The following is a 23,975-nucleotide window of genomic DNA, read 5'->3' on the forward strand; positions in this document are numbered from 1 at the left end:
AGACTAAGAGTAAATATACCTACACCTAAAGTGGTTTTCATTCATACACTATTCTCACATTTCTCTATGTATAACAAAAGTGTTACCAAATTTTTAGGAAAAAACATGAATACTGCATACTATACAAATAATTTAAAATAATTGTGTAAGAATTATTTCAATGACTTAGTTAGTTGAAGCACTGTAAATGTATACCTGATCAGAAAAGTAACCAAATTATGTTGGGAAGAAAACCAAAATTAAGAAAAAAATCAGAGCTGTAACTTCCTACCTAGTGTAATAAACTATTTCACATCTTAGGCATTTCATTTGGCTGTTTGGCTGGCAAATGCTTACTTATCCTTCCATATAAAGTGTTGCCTTTTTTTGGTATGTCTTAGGCAGAATTAATGAGCGCTTGTTTCTCTCATCAATACCCAGAATTGTTGGTTTAGAAGAATGAGCTATTTTCCCTTTGAAAATTTTACCTTGTTGTGCCAGCTCATGCCCCCATACTTTTCTTTCTGTCCTTAAACCATAAATTAGTGATTCCTTGGCGGCTAGCTCAGAAATGAGCTGGACTTTTTCATGCTTGAGAAGTTCTATTTGAATACTCTTCTGCTTGTCATCTTCAATCAAGATTTCAAGGGTGTTGATTTGATTCTGTATATCCCCAAAAAACATCAAAAAAAAAAAAAAAAGCACAGTATTACATTTAAGTGCTCTATTTTTTACTTTTTGCATTTTAGGAGAAAAATTGTTATCTAACCAAATACAAAGCAAATGCTCCTAAATTTTACATTACAAAGGTTTTCATTTTAAGATAAGTGTACGTCATAAAATAAAAAGTCAAATTTTAAGGGACTATTCCTTTAAGAACGCTGAATTTTATTCTAATATCAGTTATCTTAAAAGAGCAACTACACATGTAATACTCAAAATTTCTCACCCAGCATTTATATCAATAATCTAAAGGTCACTTTCTGGAATTAAGTTTTCTTGGGCAAAATACCGCTAATGTTTAAAACTGAGACAACAGCACTAAAAAGGTTAATTTAAGAATTACTATAGCTAGGTCTATCTAAAGACAACCATCACCACCACAAGACTATCAGCAATTTGTGTGCCATTTCCCGAACCTCAACCATCTGAGTATCACCATCACAATTTCTGCTGTATCACAGACAACTGGAACCTATTTACCTAAGTACAGTTCTTAAATTCACTTATTTTATTTAAATACCATTTTAGTGTAAGCAATACAATCTGTGAAATCATTGTTTAATCTCCTAGTTATATTACTTTTCTCATATGCATCATATATATACTTAGCATTAAAATCATCACAATATACATGAGACTATGATATAAAAAATTAAAGAGGAAATAAAATGTTTCAATGTTTTACCTGTAAATTTGCTGCTGTTTCCTGTTTCAATTTCGAAACTTCTGCAAGTTTTGTTTTTTGCTCCTTCACCATACAGGTCAAATCTTTAATTAAAGAGGAAGATTCATTTTCTTTTCGTTGAGCCCAAACAAGAGCATGCTTGCTCTTTGCTAACTCAGTTGCAACATTTTCAAAACCATCTTTAACCTATATTTCAAAATTGCATTATAAATAGCAGTTCTCCAAATATTTAGAAACTATTTGTTTCTGTGGCTGTGTTCTAATAAAACTTTATTTACAAAAATAGGCCTAGGGTCTTTAGTTTGCCAATCCCTGCTCTATAGAAATAGGAGAGTTCAGGCTTCCCAATTCTTATTCCGGTGCTGTCTTTACTTGACCATTTATAATCTCACTCAGTTTTTGCAACAGCACTGAAGAGTAGCTATATTTTTGTGAAGAAACTAAGGCTCTAAGAATTTAAGTAATTTGCTTAAAATCATAGAGGCAACATGTAAATAAAGCTAGAATTCTAAAATGTAGTCCTCTCATCCAACCATATCTTGCTGATTTTGTTTTCAATAAAAAGCTAGATGCCAATTCTTACATCTTTAAATCTTCTGGCTTCAACAGTTAAAGCAATACGGAATTCATTTTCTAAATCCATATACTGTTGGTTTAATGTATCAATTTTTTCTTGGTACTCTTTTATATCTTGTTCATGCTTTCTTTCTTCTTTAGCTACTTCTTTAGCTAAGGCTTCTTGGAACTCAGCATCACTGAGAAACTCCCTTGTTTCAAGTTCTTTCCTGGAATGAAATACAAATAAAAATCGCAGGATGCTATTCATCTGCAAAGAAAAACTTTAAGGCTGTTTAAATAGTTATTAAATATTCTATATTCTCTATTGTTAACTTAAAATCAGCTTCTCACTTTCAAAAACAACCTAGCGGAGGATGGTAGTTAGACAAAGACTATATATATTCAGTGGTGATGGGGATAAAAGGGGTCTGCTGTATTTTAACTTCACTGAGATAGTTCAGAATCATTTTATGATTTCTAAAATTCTTCAGGTGCATTTGTAGAAGTCAAGTTCTACTTCACTGTATCTTCTTTGACATACAACTGTGACATACAACTAATATAGTCTGACTGGTACTGGTGGTTGGTTAAGAGAAAAAAATCAGTTAAAGTGTGAAAGTATTCACTGGTCTTTTGATATATAGGGCAAGTTTATTTAAATATGAGTTAATTCTTTACAGTTTTCCACTATTTTTCCTGAATAAGTCAAACCCATAATACAAAATCCATTATTTCTAGTTTTGGTTTCTTTAAATCAGAACAACAAGTTAAAAGATATCTGTGAAGGAAACTAAGTGCAAAATTTTAGATTTTTACAATTATTTCCCCCCTCATCTTTTATAGTCGTTCTGCCCCTGCACATGTTGACAATTTTCCCCGGTGCATCAAAATTTAATTTATACAGTAAAAATTTCATTTACATAAGGGCAAAAACAAAACAGGTTTGGTAACAAACACAATTAACTCATGCAAATACACAATTCAACTGGTAGGGCAGTAAGTACATAACTAGCTGCAAGTGTTCAAATTATTGTGGACTCCACAGAGCAGGGCTGGCAAACTATAAGTGATGGACCAAATCTGGCCGGAGACTCTTTTTTTTGGAAATAAACTTTTATTGGAACATAGCCATGCCCATTCATTTACATATTGCTTATGGCTACTTTATTACTACAAAAATATAGTTAGGTATGGCCTGCAAAGCCTAAAATATTTTCTATCTGGTCCTTCAAAGAAAAAGTTTGTTGACTCCTGCACTACAGAGGAATAAAGGCTATTGATTAATTTAACAGGTAGTTACCTGGAGGTCAATTAAAATAGTTTTCTCGGGGCGCCTGGGTGGCTCAGTCGGTTAAGCATCCGACTTCAGCTCAGGTCATGACCTCACACACTGAGTTCGAGCCCCGCGTTGGGCTCCTTGCTGACAGCTCGGAGCCTGGAGCCTGCTTCAGATTCTGTGTCTCCCTCTCTCTCCGCCCCTCCCCTGCTCACACTCTGTCTCTGTCTCTCAAAAATAAATAAACATTAAAAAAAAAAATTAAAAAAAAAAAAGTTTTCTCTACTACAATGACTGACTTTTGGTTGGGCTTGAAAAAATACAAAATGAGCTTCATTATTATAAGTTCTTACCTCAATAAAGCCACCTATTTGTTTTTAAGCTATCAGTTCTTTCTGTAAGACTGATTTTAATGCATACCTAAACATGCTATTTTCCATGAGCTAATTCTGTCAGACTTCAGCACTGATCAATCAGTCTAGTTTTCGGTAAGTGAATAAGGTAGGGAGGAACCAAGAAGCTTTCTTTCTCTATTTTTAAAAGTCATTTTCCTGATGTATTTTTCATTTACCTGTGTTCTTGTTCTTTCAATGTAAGAACTTCATGAAGTTGTTGTACTTGTTCCTTTTCTTGATGAAGAGAAGTTCTAAGTAAGTTTATTTCTCTATCAGCAGCAGCAGCTTTGAGCTCCATCTCTTGGATAAGTCGTATCTGAGTAAATATATACATTACAGTATTTAGATAATACTCTCCCTGCTTCTATTTTAATGCTACTTCCCCAAAGAAAACGGACTTCTAAATAGAACCTGGTGACTAAGTTGATTTTTTTCCAAATTTATTAAATTAATGATGCCATGGTCACATAAAAGTACAGTCTTAGAAGCATCGGACTAGCATTAACTATTGTTTAGTTACATCATAGACCTCAATAACTTCCACTCAAAAGGCATGAAAATGAAATATCTTCGGGATCCCCAAAGAGACTTTTAAAACTTGTCTCCCAGAACATAAGCCTAATAACCTCCAATATTTCCACCAACTATTCTTAAAACTGCTTTGCAAGTGCTAGTCAGAAATAACTCCATGGTGGGGAGTGGGGGGCCTGATTGGCTCAGTTGGTAGAGCATCCGACTCTTGATCGGGGGGTTGCTAAGTTCAAACCCTACATTGGGTGTAGAGATTACTTTTATTTTCAGCATGAAAGTGACGTGGGGTGGAGGGTCAGAGAGAGAGGGAGAGAGAATCCCTAGTAGGCTCTGCACTGTCAGCACAGAGCCAGATGTGGGGGCTTGTACCCGTGAACCGTGAGATCATAACCTGAGACGAAATCAAGAGTCTGACACTTAACCGACTGAGCCACCCAAGTGCCCAAAATAAAATCTTTAAAAAAAAAAAAGAAAAAGGAAAGAAAGAATTCCACAGGAATTGTTACATTTAAATTAATTTTTGCATATAGTCTAACATCTTTGAAGTTTACTCTATAACAATAAAACTTGCTTCAAGATGAAAGCTATGAATTTGTGTTAATTCACATGGTTGATGGATTTAAACAGAAATACCTGTGCTGCTTGCTGTTGTCCCTTCTGCCTCTCCATTTTTTCTAATGCTTTTTCCAGGGTTCTTAAGTGTCTAATGTGATACTCTTGTTGATCTCTTGCTTTGATTAATTCAATACTTAGATTTTTTACTTCATTTTGAAGTTTGTGAACCATAACTTCGAGTTGTGCTTTGGAATTTCTCTCTTTATATATAATTTCCTTTAACCTAAAGCGAAATCGAATGTGGTTTTAAGTATATTACACATACAAAAGGTTAAAAATTGTAGTAAATATTAAAGGTTACAGTAAAGAGGAAATTTGAAGTAGGTTTCAAATCCTCATTAGGTAAAAATGGCTGAAAAACAATATAATACAACTCTCTCCCATCCCTGAAAACACTGTGCCAAAAGGGAAACACTCCATACAAATTAATAAAATTTTATCTTATATGAACTTTGCTATTCAACAGCAAAACTTTATTAAACACCTAATTTGTTTCAGACATTATGCTAGGTATGGGCTTAAAAGCAAGCTAGATGGATTAAGATACAGCCTGTGCCTTCAAGGAGTACAAGGAGAGGGAAGAGACATGGATACAGTTACAAAGCTGTAAGAGAGAATTGATATATAAATAGATACCTGGAAGTTAACTTTGACAAAGTATTGATCCCAGCTTTGTAATAGTTGGAACCGTTTGATTACAACTGAAAACTCTTAACTAAGTTAAAAGAGAGAATCTGTTGACCTACATGACCATTCAGAGAATGGGGTGCACTATTCTGAGGAGCCCCTGAAACCAAGGACATGAAGACTATAAGGGCTATTTGTAATTCTCTACAGGCTGGTTTCTGTTTTCCTAATGTAGGATTCCTTGTAAGTATGGAGAGAAGGAAATGGGTTCACATCCTAACAGCCCTGAGAACCAAATAGAAAAGATTATCTTTCTCTAGTTCAACTTAGAAGAGAGTTCTAGGAAAGGTCTGATTAGTCCAATTTGGTTCATATGCCCACTGTATGCACCTATCACTGTGGGCATGGACTAAGGCATTTCGTTTACCCAGCTTGGGTCAGATGTTCATCTCTTGACCAATATTATATAGGCAGAGAGGCAAATGATGAAAGAATACAAGTCTGGTGTTTGAAAATGGTACAACATGGGTGCCTGGTGGCTCAGTCAGCTGAGCGTCCTCTGACTCTTGGTTTTGGCTCCGGTCATGATCTCATGGTTTCATGAGTTCAAGCCCCGCATCAGGCTCTGCACTGACAGTGTGGAGCCTGCTTGGAATTCTGTCTCTCCCCAATTCCACTCTCTTTCTGCTCCTCCCTCACTTGCGCTGTCTCTCTCAAAATAAATAAACTTAAAAAAATTTTTTAAAAAAGAAAATGGGACAACAAACAGCAAAGACACAGCCTCATGAATAAATTACTGAGCTAGGCAGCCACTCCTATATATATTTACTATAATTTCCAAGCCACAACTGAAAAAAGTACATATATCCATCAGGTGCTATAGTAGTCATTTCTCCAATTCTTATCCTTACTATGTCTCCTCTTCCCTTTGAGAGTAGTCTCCGAACTGGTCTTCCTTTGTTTACTTTCTCAACGCCAGTTTGGTGTGAAAGAGCATTAGCCTTTATTCTGTGGACCACCATATTTGGTGAATGAGGCAGAGCAGCTATGGATCAGTACAATCAGAACAACCATCTAAGCAAGAGATAAGGGCCTAAACTAAGGTTACAGTCTCAGGATAAAGAAAAGATAGTTCAACATCTTTTAGCAAGTAGAATAAAGAAGATACCAATACCAACTGGTTAGGGGATATGAGAACAAGAAAGAAGCAAAAAAAAAATGATTCCTAAATTGCTAGCTTTGATGGCTGACTGGATGAGACACATCATTTATTAGAACAGAGAATATAAAATAAGGGAGCAGGGTAAGTCTACTTGTGGACATGCTGATTTAAGACACTTATGAGCAAGGTACACAAGGTATTTCTGGTAAATAATCAGATGATCAGATCTGTTGTTCATCAAGGAGATCTGGATGACATACAAAGATTTGGGGGTTTATAGGTTATGTGTTCAAAGCATAGTAGAGAAGATTGAGCTTCTGAAATAATGTATATTCAGAACATGGCACCTAGATGTTAGACTCTATTAGGGATGAGGAATGCAGAGTCCCTACCAAGTCCCTTAAGGGGATATGAAAGTGTGTGAGGATCTAATGCCAAACGAACATTTGAGGTATAAATAAAAGGCAAATCAGAAATGATTGAAGCTGAATTTTTAAGAAAATAACGAATATATAACATGGTAAACATGGACAACAATGGAGAAGTTAAGCAAGGATAAAGATGAAGTGTGCCCAAAGCCTTTCAATTTAAATGGAAGCTGGCTAGCAGCCCCAGACACTGCTTCCTCAAAAATCCCATTAAATAATACCTACAATACAGAATAAAGCAAAAATTCATACACCTACTATTAAAAACAAGAGAAAACATAATGTCAAAGTCTGGAAGAAATTTTGATTAGAAGAAAAACAAAACTAAGCTAAAATAAAAACCACCCCTAAAACACTCACGCTTTGCCTCATAAAACTACAACTTCATAAAAGTGTGTGTGGGGGGGGGGGGGGGGGGGAGGATATATCCTCAGGGTCCCAGGGGCTCTGTAAATCTACCACTGCACTCTGTTAGCTAAGTATGCACCTAATGCAAATAAGAGTACTGTTTTTCTGAGGCCGTCATAGACTGTTAATTTATCCATTCTGTTTTCTTTACCCCTGACCAGCATCTTCTTATGTCAAAGACAGCATGTCCCAAAACAAATAAGGCAGGAAGTTGGTGGGTGGTGGTAATAGTAATAGTAATAGTAATACTATAATGCATCATGCTTATATAACAGAAGTTCTCAGAGAACACATGATGAGTATCATAATTTTCCTTATAATGCATGGGTACAAAGTATGAGAGAAGTAGGTAGTGGGGAATAAAAAATAACACACAAGTACCACAACATTTTATGAGTTAAATGCCTAAAAGAACCTGGGAATTGGGCTAGGAGCTGTGTACATCAACTTAACTAATCTATTAAGATCGTAGAAGGGAATTTATCCACTGTACAAACAGATAGGAAATGGAACTGAGAACAACTTCCCAAACGCTATCTGTTGGCAAATACTGAATCTAGAAACAGTGTGCTCATTCAAGGATAAGACACATAAATCAACAAGAACTATGGAGAAAAGTCTTGTAACCGTTTGAGGAAAAGTATCACTTTAGAAATAATTACCTACAGGAAACAGAAGATGACGTTACTGTAATTTCAGAAAACTGGTATTCTTACAGAATGGAGTTAAGACAAACCTGCATTAAAGAATACATACAGGACAAAAAAAACAAAAACAAAAACAAAACAGATAAAATGGGAAATGGAAATGGATAAGATGGAAAAACAGAAATACCAGAATAAGAAACTTGGGCTATCTGGTACCAAAGCCCACTGCAGAAGAGAAAATGCAACAGAGACCAAATATGACCTCCAAAGCTGAAAGTTCGCCAATCCCTACCCTTAACAGAAACCAACACTTTACAGGAAAAAACTGCCAATCCCTGTTCCAGTCTCTTGCTCTTCTTCACTTATAATACTTAAACTTATCTAACACTTCTCAGCTTGAGGGCAGCAGCTTGACGGCAAATAAGTGTACCCTGAATCCTTCATTTACAAAAAAAACTTATAAAGCATTAAATCTTTAAATAAAATGAGTTCAAAACAAACTAAAACCACATACATTGTCTTTGGTCTTACTACAGCTAGTGTAAACTGAGGTACTCCAGTTCCAAGTTAGATTTACAGACTTTGCCCTTACCTATCTGTGGTGAGCATAGCCAGGGCATGAAAACCTTTTTTCTCCTTTGCATGTTTGTGCAGTTCATCAATATAATTCCTAAGTTTCTTTTCAGCTTGTTCAGCTTTCCACCTCTTCTCTCTCTCTTGGTCTAGTTGTTGAAGGAGTGTCTGAAAGAAAACAATAGGGTTATGTGAACCTAGAAAAGTTACCTAACCTTTCACTGCCTCAATTTTATCATTTGTAATATAGAAATAATAGTTATCTAATTAAAAAAAAATTTTTTTAACATTTTATTTCTTTTTGAGACAGAGAGAGACAGAGCATGAATGGGGGAGGGGCAGAGAGAGAGGGAGACACAGAATTGGAAGCAGGCTCCAGGCTCTGAGCCATCAGCCCAGAGCCAGATGCGGGGCTCGAACTCACGGACTGAGAGATTGTGACCTGAGCTGAAGTCGGATGCTTAGCCGACTGAGCCACCCAGGCGCCCCAATAGTTATCTAATTTAAAGGGCTGTGGTAAGAATTAAACAAACTAATGGAAGTAAAGCACTATATAGAACAGTGGAGAACAGTGCCTGGTACATAAAAGGCACTCAATAAATGTTAGCTGGTATTATTATTGTCCTAGTGATTATTATCTTTCAAACATTAAAGCCTCTATACTTGAGAATAGGGGGAGGAAACCAATGGCATGAAAGGTGTGATACAGGTTAAAAAGCAATTATTCTACTGGAACAACAATGCACATTACAATTGAAAGTGTAAGTAGCACTTCACAAATAAAGCAAGGGCAAATTGATGGAAAATATAAATCAATGTGTACTAAAATTCTTAACAACATGAGAGTGATTAAGGCAAATACTGAAGAATATTTAAATTCCTAAAGGCCTTTTTTTTTTCTTTTTAAGTTAAGCTCCCTGCCCAACGCAGGGCTCAAATTCACAACCCCGAGATAAAGAATTGTACGCTCTACTGGGTGCCCTTAAAGCCCTCTTAATCTGGGATCTATGCATCTAAAATTGGGTTTCAGCAGAGTACGTGAAAACTTTGAAATTATACACATTTTTTGAGTGTGTAAAGTAGACTTCTCAGAGAAGACCCATAAATTTCCTTAGAAATTTAAAAGGGTCTGAGACCCAAAAGAAAGGAACCACTGTTTTAAGAAATAAGACTTTGAAAATTCTGATGTTTTTTTCTCCATAAGCATGTAACAAATGATTTCACCAAAATCTGACCTTAGATAAATGTATAATTTTCATTCCTTTACAATTCGCAAAAATAGTGTTACACAAAATCTGCAAATCAGGAAGGGAAAAACAACCCAAACCATCACCCTAATAAAATTATATGCAGTATTTTTTGCTCATAAAAACATGCATTATTTTACTAGGACTAATTCTACATTTAAAACTAAGATTATTCACATTCATTTTTTCTTAATCTCCTATGCCATACCCGGTAAGTGGTGTCTTCTGAGCTACTATTGTCTACTTTAATGAGCTCCTTTTTCTGTTCTTCTGATTCTTCTAATGTATTACAGTTTGCTAAAGATGATCTTACACATAAGTCTTTAAAGAAAGGTTGTTTCATTTTACGATTACAACTGCAAAGAGAAAAACACAGGTAATAACTCAGAAATGTATAGTATTTATTCTACTTTACACAACTTAGGTAATGACGGTCTATCAGAGAAAGGGATCCTTTTGTATAAATGTATATAAACGTGCTGATCAAATCTGAGCCAGCAAGGCTGAAAAGTCAAATGTAATGTCTCTGACATTAGAAAAGTAAGAAATATCGCTCTAAGCTTTAAAGGAACAAGCCAACAGTATTAACTTGTATCTCTGCGCCTTATTCATATTTCTAAAACTAAAACAATTACCTCATAAGAGGGTTGTTTTTGTTGTGGTGCTTAATAGTCTGAATAGTTTTGGAATAGTATGGGATTTTTGATCTTCGAGGAATTCTCTTATTACATTCTTTTCTGTTTCCATATTCGCTTTCAGAAGTCATATCCGTATCTCTTTTTGGTCTGAGATCTTTCTCGGGCACATTACTTATTAAAGAATCGGAAGTCTAGAATAAAAGAACCAACAAGGTTTGTTAAAGTTCAATTCAGTATAAAAGATTTAAATGTGATATCTCCTAAAACATTATGACTTTTTACAAGATTAGGAGTTTATAAACTAGGTATGTTTAGAATTAAAGACAGGAAATTCAGCTTCTGGTATGGACAAATAAGTTCTGACAAGGTTGATTCTCAGGACAGCAATCACAAACTCTAGGAAAAATATAAACAACAATAAACAAAAACTGTTTGTGGACACCCTGGAAAGTGAACAAAAGCTGGCTTATTCTATAGCTGACACTTAGAAAAAATGACCAGAACAGGGTGTTTCTATTTTTATGGTTTTTTTTCACTTGAGAGCTTAACACAATCAGCAGTACGTAGGGAATCTGAAGTTTCAGGTAGAAAAACCATACACCTTTGGGCCTAAAGAATCACAGGCTAGTACAGACTACAAGAAGCCAGTAAAATATAAGAAAAAATAAACTGCTGTCCAAGACAGACAAATTTATAGTTCGAGTGAAAGCAAGTTAAATGTTTCTACATCTGAAGTATCAGTCTTTGGAGGGCTGTAATAGCATCTGAAGTCTCCACAACCTAACATTCACAATGTCCAGGATAAAATCCAAAACTATTCACCATAGGAAAAACCAACAAAATATGACCTATTCTCAAGGGAAAACGCAATCAGTGGAGACCTAACTTGAGAGGACTCAAATATTCAAATAAGCAAAAAACAACAGACTATTACTTGGGTATAAAAAAAGAACGAGATATTGCCATTTATGACAACATGGATGGACCTAGGTATTTTGCTAAGTGAAGTAAGTCAGAGAAAGACAACACCATATGATTTCACCCATATGTGGAATCTAAAAATCAAAACTAACGAACAAACGTACAAAAAAATCATAAAGTGACCCATAAATACAGAGAACAAACTGGTGGTTTCCACAGTGGAGGGGACTGAGGGATGAGAGAAATGAGTGAAAGAGATGGGAAGGTAGAGGTTTCTAGTTATGGAACGAATAAATCAGCATAGGGAATACAGTCAGTGGTACTGCAGTAACATTGTATGATGACAGATGGTAGACATAATTGTGGTGAGCATATACAGAGTTGGCGAGGTCAAAGCTTATACACATAGTTACTATGTGACCTAGCAATTTCACTACTAGATACATAGCAAAAAGAAATGAAAACCTGTGTCTACGCAAAAGCTTACTCATTAATGTTCATAGCAGCATTTCTCATAATAGTCAAAAAATGGAAATTACCCAAAATACACAAAAAGAATGGATAAAGTGTGGTATATTCACTCAATAGATTGGCTGACACACAAAAAAATGAAGTACTGATACATGCTACAAAATAGATAAAACCTGAAAACATTATACTAAGTGAAAAAATAGTCACAAAAGGCCACATATTGTATGACTCTATTTACATGAAATTTCCAAAATAGGCAAATCCAGAGAAAAATAAAATTTACCAGTGGCTGCCTAGGACTGGAGGGAAATGGTAGTGACTGCTAATGCGTACAACTGAATTGCACAGTAAGTGAATTATAACTCAATAAGGCGCTTATTAAAAACTGATTAAAGAAAAAAGATTTATCATATAAATTACAAGCATAAGAAGGCTGGAATGGCTATATTAATATCACATATAACAGACTTCGAGAAAACAATACTTCCAGAGACAAAGAGGAACATTTCATTAGGAAGACAAAGCAGTTGTAAACACGTACATGCTTAATACCAGAGCTTCAAAATATAATAAGCAAATGTTCAGAGAATTAAAGTAAGAAACAGACCAATCTACACTCTTAGATGGAGATTTCAACACCTTGCATGCAAGGGCTAGAACCAGACAACAAATAAATTTTTAAAAAATCACTATCAGCAACTGATAGAACTAGACACAAAAATCAGTAATGATACAAGTCATCTTAAAATACTATTAGTCATCCTGACTTAACAAGTTTACAATACACATTCTGTTCAAGTGCACAAAGATCCACCAAGATAGACCATATGCTGGGCTATAAAATAAGTCTCAGTAAATTTAAAGAGTAAAATTATCCAGAATGTTCTCTGACAAAATGGAAGGAAATTAGAAGTTACTAGCAATAAACATGTCTAGGAACCACAAATATTTGAAAATTAAATAAGACAGTTCTAAATCATCCTTGGATGAAGGAAGAAATCACAAGAGAAATTAGAAAATACTTACAGCTAGATGATGAAAACAGATGTCTAAAAATTTGTGAAATGTAGCTAACGCAGTGTTTAAAATTTTTTATTGCTTTAAATGTTTAATTTAACTAGACGACTGGTGTAAAATCAGTAATCTAAGCACTTACATTAAGAATCTAAAAAATGGGGAGTTAAGACCGTGGAGTAGTAAGAGGACTCTGGACTTGTCCCCTAAATACAGCTAAATCAACATTAAACCATTCTGAACACCTAGGAAATCGATCTGAGGATTAATAGAACAACCTACGTAATTTGAGGGAGAGAACACTGCAGGTACAGCACAGAGAGATGAATTGAGGGAGAGAAGAGCTGTGGTGCAGCAGAGGGGAAGGAGCCATTTTCACAGAGAGGAGAAAGTCACAGGGTGAGAGACAGCAGTGTATTGAGTTTGTGCAAGAAGACACTCCCCCTGAAAGCAGCTAGAGGGGGAGTGAAAACATGAACAGGGGTCTGCACAAGAAGACTGTTCCCCAAAAGCAATGACAAAGGAAAAAGGAGATGGTATCACTACTATCCGTTTTTATACACAGCAGTGTCTAAAGTTTCAGAGCTCAGCCTGGCTGGTGCTCTGGCAAAGAAGCAGGGTGGAACACCAGGAGCAGGCAGCAGTGTCCAAGGATCCCCTGGGTCCCCCGGGGAGAAGCAGTTCCCCTGCTTGGAGTGCATTTGGTACAGGTGATAAGCTCTCTCCCCAGGCAAAAGACCTAGTGGGTGCTATCACGCTACCACATTCACCCATATAAGAACAATGAAGTCAGCTGAGGGCAGCAAATCCTGGTGCCAGCTGTGTGTTGTGATTTACCATAAACTGAGCCACTGCCACGGCATGGTGATGCAACTATTTCCAGTGACAAGGTGGCCCTGGCCACAGGATGGTGAGATGCTCCCTCAGATCACTGTGGTTTCAAACCGTGGGGGTCTCTGAAGTGTGGGGTTCCAAAACAGAGCCTCACCTGAGACAAAACTCTGGAGAGGTGCTTCCTGGTAGGCAGACAGCTAGGACACAGACGGGAAAGGCGGGGAGCTGAGGACACAGGAGGGGAGACTGATCGTCCATCTGTGTGGGCACAAACATCCCACTCTGGAGACTAGAGAGCAGAGTGAAGCCATTTTTACCATTAGCCCACCAATAAGTATCTACCCCAGTGAGATAAACAACGCCACCAAGTGGAAAACAGAACTGTTAAACCAAGTACCGGCCACCTGTGCCTTCCAGGCACATCTCCACTAGGATTAAGTCCATTGGAGAATCAGAGAAACAGGCCACTCCCCCAGAAGAACACCAATGCCTTCCATGAGCTCAGTCTGCTGATCATAGACTGCTGCAAAATTTCAGCTCTAGGTGATCTAGCTTCGTTTGGGTTTTTTTTGTTGTTGTTCATTTGCTGTTGTTGCTTCTGTTTTTTTGTTGGTTTTTTTCTTTTATTTCTTGGATGCAGAATGAACAAAATTTATTATTATTTTTTTAATTTTTAATTTTTTTTCTCTTTTCTTTTTTCTTCAAGCTTCTCTTAAGCAGACCAAAACAAGCTTAGGCCTACCTTCCTTTATTTGATAGAAATTTAATTTAAAATTTTTATTTCATCCTGTTATTATTATTATTGTTTTTCTTCCTCTAAAATGACAAGACAGAGGAATTTACCTCAAAAGAAAGAACAGGAAGAAATGCCAGCCAGGGATTTAATCAATGTAGACATAAGTAAGGTGTCTGAACTAACTATAAGGATACTAGTTGGGTTTGAAAAAAGCATAGAAGACATCAGAGAATCCCTTTCTGCAGAGATAAAAGAACTAAAATCTTGTCAGGCCAAAATTAAAAATGCTAAAACCGAGATACAAACCCAAATGGAGGCCACAAAAACAAGGATGGAACAAGGCAGAGGAGCAAATTAGCAATACAGAAGATAAAATTATGGAAAATAATGAAGCTGAAAAGAGGGAAACAAAGGTCAGGGATCACAAAGACTTATAACACAGTGATTTATTAAAATATAACAACATTTGTATCATAAGAGTCCCAGAAGATGAAAAGAGAGAAAGAGTGGCAGAAGGTTTACATGAGCAAATTATAGCTAAAAACTTCCCTAATCTGGCGAAGGACACAGACATTAAAATCCAAAAGCACAGAGAACCTTCATTAAATTCAACAAAAGCCAGGCATTGCCAACACATGTAGTCAAATTCACAAAATCCACTGATAAGGAAAGAATCCTGCAAACAGCAAGGGAAAAAAAGTCCTTAACCTACAAGGGAAGATAGATCAGATTTGCAGCAGAACTGTCCATAGAAACTTGGCAGGTCAGAAAGGAGTGGCAAGATATATTCAATGTGCTGAATGGAAAAATATTCAGCCAAGAATACTGTATCTGGCAAGGCTGTCATTCAAAATACAAAGAGAAATAGTTTCCCAGACAAACAAGAACTAAAGGAGTTTGTGACCACTAAATCAACTGTGTAAGAAATTTTAAGGGGAATTCTTTGAGGAAAAAAAAAAGACCAAAAGCAACGAAGATTAGAAAGGACCAAAGAGCATCACCAGGAACAGGTAACACAATGGCACTAAATTCATATCTTTCAATAATTACTCTGGATGTAAATGGACTACATGCTCCAATCAAAAGACAAAAGGTGCCAGAATGGATAAACAAAACAAGATCCATCTATATGCTACCTAGAAGAGACTCATTTTAGACCTAAAGACACTTGCAGATTCAAAGTGAGGGGATGGAGAACCATCTAGCATGCTAATGAATGTCAAAAGAAAGTGGGAGTAGCCCTACTTATATCAGACAAAGTAGATTTTAAAACAAAGACTGTACAAAGAGATGAAGGAGGGCATTATATCATAATTAAGAGGGCTATATTTATGACCCAACCTGAGAACACCCAAATATATAAAGCAATGAATAACAAACAGAAGGAAACTCATTGATAATAATACAATAATAGTAAGGGATTTAACACCTCACGTAACAGCAATGAACAGTTCGCTTAGGCAGAAAATCAACAAGGAAACAATGGCTTTGAATGACACACCGGACAGGATGGACTTAACAGATATATTCAGAACATTTCTTCCTAAAGCAACAGAATACACATTCCTTTCGAGTGCACATGGAACATTCTCCAGAATAGATCACATACTGGGTCACGAATCAGCCCTCAACAAGTACAAAAAGATCAAGATCGTACCATGCCTATTTCTGGAATATAATGTTATGAAACTTGAAGTCAACCACAAGAAAAAATTTGGAAATCCCTCAAATACATGGATGTTAAAGAACATCCTACTAAAGAATGAATGGGTTAACCAGAAAATTAAAGAAATAAAAAAATACATGGAAGCAAATGAAAATAAAAAGATGGACTGTCCAAAACCTTTGGGATGCAGCAAAGGAAGTCCTAAGAGGGAATTATATTGCAAATCAGGCCTACCTCAAGAAGCAAGAAAGCTCCCAAACCGAACCTTAAACCTAAAGGAGCTAGAAATGGAACAGCAAATGCAGCCTAAAGCCAGCAGAAAGGAAATAATAAAGATTAGAGGAGAAATAAATGATACAGAAACAAACAGCAACAAAAACAGTAGAGCAGATCAACGAAACTAAGAGTTGGTTCTTTGAAAGGATTAATGACATTGATAAAACCCTAGCCAGACTTACCAAAAAGAAGAGAGAAAGGATCCAAATAGATAAAATCATGAATGGAAGAGATCACAACCAACACCACAGAAATACAATTATAAGAGAATACTATGAAAAATTATATGCCAAAAAACTGTGCAATCTGGAAAAAATTTCCTGCAAAACAGAAACAGGAAGAAATAGAAAATTTGAACAGACCCATAACCAGCAAAGAAATTGAATCAGTAATCAAAAATCTCCCAAAAGGGTGCCTATGGGCATCTGACTCTTGATTTCGGCTCATGTCATGATCTCACGGTTCATGAGTTTGAGCCTCCCCGTCAAGTTCTGCATGGACAGTGTGGAGACTGCTTGGAATTCTGTCTCTCCCTCTCTCCACCCCTCCCCTATTCTCTCTCCCTCCCTCTCTCCCTCAAAATAAATAACATTAAAAAAAAAAAAATCTTCCAACAAACAAGAATCCTGGGCCACATGGCTTCTCAGGCATATTATACCAGACATTTAAAGAAGAGCTAATACCTATTCTCAAACTGTTCCAAGAAATAGAAATAGAAGGAAAACTTCCAAACTCATTCTACATAGCCAGCATTACCTTGATTCCAAAACCTGACAAAGACCCCACGAAAAGGAGAATTACAGGCCAATATCCCTGATGAGCTTGGATGCAAAAATTCTCAACAAGATACTAGCAAATCAAATTCAACAGTACATTAAAAGAATTATTCACCATGATCAAGTAGGGTTTACTCCTAGGCTGTGGGGCTGGTTCAACATATGTAAATCAATCAATGTGATACACCACATTAATAAAAGAAAGGCTAAGAACCATATGATTCTGTCAACAGATGCAGGAAAAGTGACAAAATACAGCCACCATTGTTAATAAAAACCATGAACAAAGTAGGGAGAGATGGAACATACCTCAATATCATAAAGACCATATACAAAAGACCCACAGCTAATATCATCCTCAATGGGGAAAAACTGAGAGCCTTTTCCATACAATCAGGAATAAGACAAGGATGTTCACTCTTGGGCACGTGACTGATTCAACTGGTTAAGCGACCAACTCTTGATTTCAGCTCAGGTCATGATCTCATGATTTGTGGGACTGAACCCTGCATGTGCTGACAGAATGGGGCCTACTTGGGATTCTTTCTTTCCCTCTCTTTGCCTCTCACACTCTCTCTCAAATTAATAAATAAAATTTTTTTAAAAAGTCCATTTTCACCATTACTAGTTAACATAGTACGGGAAGTCTTAGCCTCAGTAATCAGACAACAAAAAGAAATAAAAGACATCCAAACTGGTAATGAAGAAGTCAAACTTCCATTATTTAAAGGTGACATAATACTCAATGCAGAAAACCCGAAACCCTACTAAAAAGTGCTAGAACTAATACATTAATTCAGCAAAGTCAAAGGATATAAAATCAACATGCAGAAATCTATTGCATTTCTATATACCAATAACGAACAGCAGAAAAAGAAATCAAGAAATTGATCCCATGTGCAATTACACCAAAAACAGGAAGATACCTAGGAATAAGCCTAACTAAAGAGGTAAAAGATCTACACTCTGAAAACTATAAAACACTTATGAAAGAAATAGAAGAGAACATAAAGAAATGGAAAAGCATTCCATGCTCATGAGTTGGAAGAACAAACATTGTTAAAATATCTGTACTACCCAAAGCAATCTACCCACTTAATGCAATCCCTATCAAAATACCACCAGCATTCTTCACAGAGCTAGAACAACCCTAAAATTTGTATGGAACCACAAAAGACCCCAAATAACCAAAGCAATCCTGAAAAAGAAAAACAAAACTAAAGGGGTCACAATTCCAGATTTCAAGCTATATTACAAAGCTGTAGTGATGAAGGCAGTATGGTATTGGCACAAGAAGAGACACACAGATCAATGCAACAGAATAGAAAACCCAGAAATAGATCCAGAACTATAAGGTCAACTCATCCTTGACGAAGCAGGAAAGAACATCCAATGGAAAAAAGTCTCTTCAACAAATGGTGTTGGGATAACTGGATGGCTACATGCAGAAGAATGAAACTGGACCACTTTCCTTTTTTTCGTTTTTTAATGTTTACTTCCGAAGAGACAGCAAGCAGGGGAGTGGCAGACAGAACCACAAGCAGCCTCCGCACTGTCACTGCAAAGCCCAATACAAGGCTTGAACTCAAAAACCATGAGATCATAACCTGAGCCAAAATCAAGAGTCAGACGTCTAACCAACTGAGCCACCCAGGTGCCCATGGACCACTTTCTTACACCATACACATAAATAAGACCCAAATGTGATGAAAGACCTAAATGTGAGACAGGAAACCATTAAAATCCTAGAGGAGAACACAGGCAGCAACCTCTTTCACCTCGGCTACGGCAGCTTCTTAGCAGACACATCGCCGAAGGCAAGGGAAAGGAAAGCAAACGTCAACTATTGGGACTTAATCAAGATAAGCTTCTGCACGGCAAAGGAAACAATCAACAAAACTAAAAGGCAGTCTACAGAATGCGAGAAGGTATCTGTGAAAGACAAATCTAATAAGGGGTTAGTATCCAAAATCTGTAAAAAACTTACAAACAACACCCAAATGCAACACCCAAAAACAAATAACCTAGTAAGAAATGGGCAGAAGACATGAATAGACAATTTTCCAAAGACATCCAGGTGGCTAACAGACACATGAAAAGATGCTCAACGTCATTCATCATCAGGGAAATACAAATCAAAACCACAGTGAGATACCACCTCACACCTGTCAGCATGGCTAACGTTAACAACTCAGGCAACAATAGACGTTGGCGAGGATGTGGAGAAAGAGGATCTCTTTTGCATTGCTGGTGGGAATGCAAACCAGTGCAGCCACTCTGGAAAACAGTATAGAGGTTCCTCAAAAAATTAAAAATAGAACTACCCTATGACCCAGCAATTGCACTACTAGGCATTTATCCAAGGGATACAGGTGCGCTGTTTTGAAGGGACACATGCACCCCCATGTTTATAGCAGCACTATCAACAATAGCCAAAGTATGGAAAGAGCCCAAATGTCCATCGATGGATGAATGGATAAAGAAGATGTGGTATATATATATATATATACAATGGAGTATTACTTGGCAATCAAAAAGAATGACATCTTGCCATTTGCAACTACGTGGATACAACTAGAGGGTATTATGCTAAGTGACATTAGTCAGAGAAAGACAAAAATCATACGACTTAACTCATATAAAGGCTTTAAGACACAGAACAGATGAATATAAGGGAAGGGAAGCAAAAATAATATAAAAACAGGGAGGGGAACAAAGCATAAGAGACTCTTAAATATGGAGAACAGAGAGTTGCTGGAAGGGGGATGGGCTAAATGGGTAAGGGGCATTAAGGAATCTACTCCTGAAATCACTGTTGCACTATATACTAACTAATTGGGATGTAAGTTAAAAAATTAAAAATTAAAAAAAGAAACATCAGGTATTGGGGGGATGCAGAGAAAGGGGAGCTCTCTTATACTGTTGGTGGGAATGCAAACTGGTGCGGCCACGCTGAAGAACAGTGTGAAGGTTCCTCAAGAAACTAAAAATAGAACTACTCTACAATCCAGCAATGGGACTATTAGGTATTTACCCAAAGGACACACACACACGACTCGGATATTTATAGCAGCATTATCAACAATAGCCAAACTATGGAGAGAGCCCAAATGTCTACCGACTGATGAATAAAGAGGTGGTATATATATATTCAATGCAATATTACTCAGACATCAAAATGAATGAAATCTTGCCATTTGCAACAAGGTGGCTGGAGTTAGAATGTATTATGCTAAGCAAAATAAGTCAATCAGAGAAAAGATGAATACCATATGATCTCACTCATTTGTGGAATTAAAGAAACAAAACATGAACATATGGAAGGGGGAGAGAAGGGAGGGAAATAAACCACAAGAGAGTCTTAATGACAGAGAACAAACTACGGGTTGACAGAGGGAGGTGGGTGGGAGAGGGCCTAGATGGGTCATGGGTACTAATAAGGGAACTTGTGATGAGCACTGAGTGTTGTATGCAGGTGATGAATCACTGAATTCTATTCCTGAAACCAATACTGCACTACGTTAATTAACCAAAATTTAAGTTAAAAAAAAAAGGGAAAAAAAGAGCTGAAAAATGAAGGGTATACTCAAAAGTAAATAGAAGAAATAAAAAAATGTAGGAATCAATAATACAGAAAACAGAAAGCAGATAAAATTAACAAAACTGGGGCACCTGGGTGGCTCAGTTGGTTGAGTGTCTCTTGATTTCAGCTCTGATCTCATGGTTCGCAGGATCAAGCCCAGCATCGGGCTCTGGGCTGACAGCGCTGAGCCTGCTTGGGATACTCTGTCTCTCTCTCTCTCTGCCCCTTCCCTGCTCGCTCTCTCTCTCTCTGTCAAATAAATAAACTTAAGAAAAACTAACAAAACTGATTTTTGTAAAGAAAAACAAAGCCCTTGGTAAACTGACCAAGACCAAGAAAAAAAAAATACATGAAATAAGAGAGAGAGAGAGGGAGAGAGAGAGAAGACACAAATCCTCATGCTACAATTAAAGTAAAAAGAAATATTCCTCATGAGCAAATTTGTAAAACCCTCATAAAACATTGATTAGAAACTAAATCCAAGAATATACAAAAGGATCCTATATCATAATTAAATGAGGTTTAAAAAATGCAATGTTTGTTTAACACTTGGAAATTAATCAATGTAATTTACACTATTATGTGAGTAAAAAAGAAAACCATAAGATCAGAAAAAGCATTTGACAAAAAAATATCAACAACATCAGAAAACTCAGCAAATTTGGGACAGAAGTAAACTCCTTAAGTTGATAAAAAGGCAATTATGAAAAACATAAGACTAACATCATACTGAATTGTGAAATATTGAAGGCTCTCCTAAGATGAGAAACAAGACGAAAGTGCCCACTCTCACTATTTATCATCAGTATCGCAATGGAGATCCTAGCTCTTGCAACAAAGCAAAAAGGAATAGCATAAAGATCAGAGAAGAAAGAAAACTGTCTCCATATGATCATTTATGTAGAAAATCACCAGGAATATAAAAACAAGTACTAGAACTAATAAGTAAATTTACCAAGGTCACAGGACCCAAGCGCTATATGTGTGTGTGTGTATATATGTATATATGTGTATATATATATATACATATATATATATACACACACATAAATTATATTTCACAAATAAGCAGCAATCATGGGATCTGAAACCACAAAAACTGTTTGATTTGTGATACTGTAAAACATAAAACATTTAGGAATAAATTTAATAAAAGATATGCAAAACTTGTATACTAAAACTACTGCTGAGAGCAATGAAAAAGATCTAAATAATAGAAAGACATATATAGAATGATTTCAAAGTTATGCTGAGTGTGGGGTGCCTGGGTGGCTCAGTGGGTTAAACGATCGACTTCAGGTCATGATCTCACCATTCTTGAGTTCAAGCCCCATGTTGGGCTCTGTGCTGACAGCTCAGAGGCTGGAGCATGCTTCAGATTCTGTGTCTCCCTCTCTCTTTGCCCCTTCCCTGCTTGTGCTCTGTCTCAGTCTCTCTCTCTCAAAAATAAACATTAAGAAAAAAAAAAAGTTATGCTGAGTGAAAGAGACCTTACACAAAAGAGTATATATACTGTATGACTGCATTTATATTAGGTTCTGGAAGAAGCATTCAATAATCTATGATGAAAAAGTGAGAAAAGTGATTGCCTTGGGGGATCAGAAGACAGTGAGAAAGGGTAATGCTGAGCACGGTAATGTTTATCTTCTTAGAAGTTTGGGTAACAGATATATATATACTGTCAATTCAGGGAAAACACACATCTATATTTTACATCAAAAGAGATGATGGTTAAAAAAAATACTGAACTCTATAGTTAGTTATTTTGGGGGAAGTATACCAATGCTTAAGTGTTTTGGGGGAAGTATACCAATACATGTAATTTACTTTGAAATGTGTCATAAGGTACTTTTTCAAAATTTATTTTAATTTTTTTTATTTGAGAGAGAGAGAGAGAGCACACACCCAAGCAAGGGAAAGGGGTAGAAGGAAAGAGAATCTTAAGCAGGCTCCATGCTCGGCAGGGAGCCCGACGTGGGGCTCGATCCCACACCCCTGGGATCATGACCTGAGCTTAAACCAAGAGTCAGATGCTCAACTGACTGATCCACCCAGGTGCCCCATGTCATAAGACAGTTTGATAAATAAATAAATGGATAGATATATGATGGAATAAGTAAAGTAAAATGTTGGTGGCGGAATCTAGTTGGTGGGTATACTGGTATTCACTAATAAATTCTTTCAAGTTTGCTCTAAATTTGAAAATTTCATCATAAAATGATAGGGAAAAACTAAAAGACAAAAGTCTTCACAGAGAACTCTCAAAATCAGTATAATAATTCTAAGTCCCATAGTTAAAAGTATCATTGTAGTATAACACATTTTCAGTAATTTAATGACTTCACTTATAAATTACTACTTTTGAAATAACAGAGTGTATACATCAACTGAAATTAAATTTTACGTTTACCTTCCACACCAAGATTAGCAGATAAGAAGTTATTTACCTAATTTTGTTTTTAATATGTGGAGCAATGAGTCATGTTTTTTCCCCGTTAGCTAGAGTCCTATTTTTGGTTACAAGGTAGGAAGAACTGTCACCATAACTGAGTAAAAAGCATGATGGTGGAGAGAATACCAGACTGGTTATTAGAGATTTGGGTCTGAAGCTCAATTCTCTTACTAATAAGGATGCCTCAAGTCCCAAGTTTCTTTTCCATAAAATAAGAATGATATGTTAATCCCTATCTACTTGATTGGGTTGTTGTGAAAATGAAAGGAGGATGGCATAAGAAAAGCCGCAAAAGTTCACTTCATATTTAAGTTACTCAACTTAAATCTAAGTTCTGACATTGGTAGAAGAATCAGCCATTAGAAAAGACGTACGATGAAATCTGAGTAAATGGAGACGTCTGAAAGCTCAGTGACATGTTATCAACAATATCAAAGAATGTATAGGCTGGCATTGTTGTCCCAGTTCTATTACGATCTACCTATGTGGCCCAAATGAAATCTCTAGAGATTTCTGGCAAACAAAATCCTTACATCCTTATTAATTCACTGACCTAAGGTAGATCTCTTGTTTATTGAAGCACTGTTAGTATTTTAAGTATGATAACAATTCAGAATTATTAAAAATCTTTCGAACCATAAGTCCATTAGCGTTTTCTACTCCCCACACCCACCTCACTTGGAGGAAAAATTTTTGATTAAAATCTAATTACAAATATCTAGGTCAAACAGACTTTTGACTAATAGCCTCTTTG

General features: G+C 36.4%; 1 protein-coding gene across 2 annotated transcripts in view; it reads right to left on the minus strand.

The window, feature by feature from the left end:
• LRRCC1 (leucine rich repeat and coiled-coil centrosomal protein 1) overlaps nucleotides 1-23,975 on the minus strand; it is a 47,416-nt gene that overhangs the window by 11,404 nt on the left and 12,037 nt on the right. For both annotated transcript variants that reach the window (XM_049633217.1, XM_049633216.1), the window contains 8 exons: nucleotides 10,490-10,683; nucleotides 10,063-10,210; nucleotides 8,627-8,775; nucleotides 4,781-4,985; nucleotides 3,793-3,932; nucleotides 1,971-2,172; nucleotides 1,388-1,573; nucleotides 468-642 (listed from right to left, as the gene is read on the minus strand). In XM_049633217.1, coding sequence (XP_049489174.1) covers nucleotides 468-642; nucleotides 1,388-1,573; nucleotides 1,971-2,172; nucleotides 3,793-3,932; nucleotides 4,781-4,985; nucleotides 8,627-8,775; nucleotides 10,063-10,210; nucleotides 10,490-10,683 — 1,399 coding nt within the window. The remainder of the gene's footprint in view (nucleotides 1-467; nucleotides 643-1,387; nucleotides 1,574-1,970; nucleotides 2,173-3,792; nucleotides 3,933-4,780; nucleotides 4,986-8,626; nucleotides 8,776-10,062; nucleotides 10,211-10,489; nucleotides 10,684-23,975) is intronic.

The sequence above is a fragment of the Panthera uncia genome, chromosome F2 (genome assembly GCF_023721935.1).
Source record: "Panthera uncia isolate 11264 chromosome F2, Puncia_PCG_1.0, whole genome shotgun sequence".
NCBI classification, from domain to species: domain Eukaryota; kingdom Metazoa; phylum Chordata; class Mammalia; order Carnivora; family Felidae; genus Panthera; species Panthera uncia.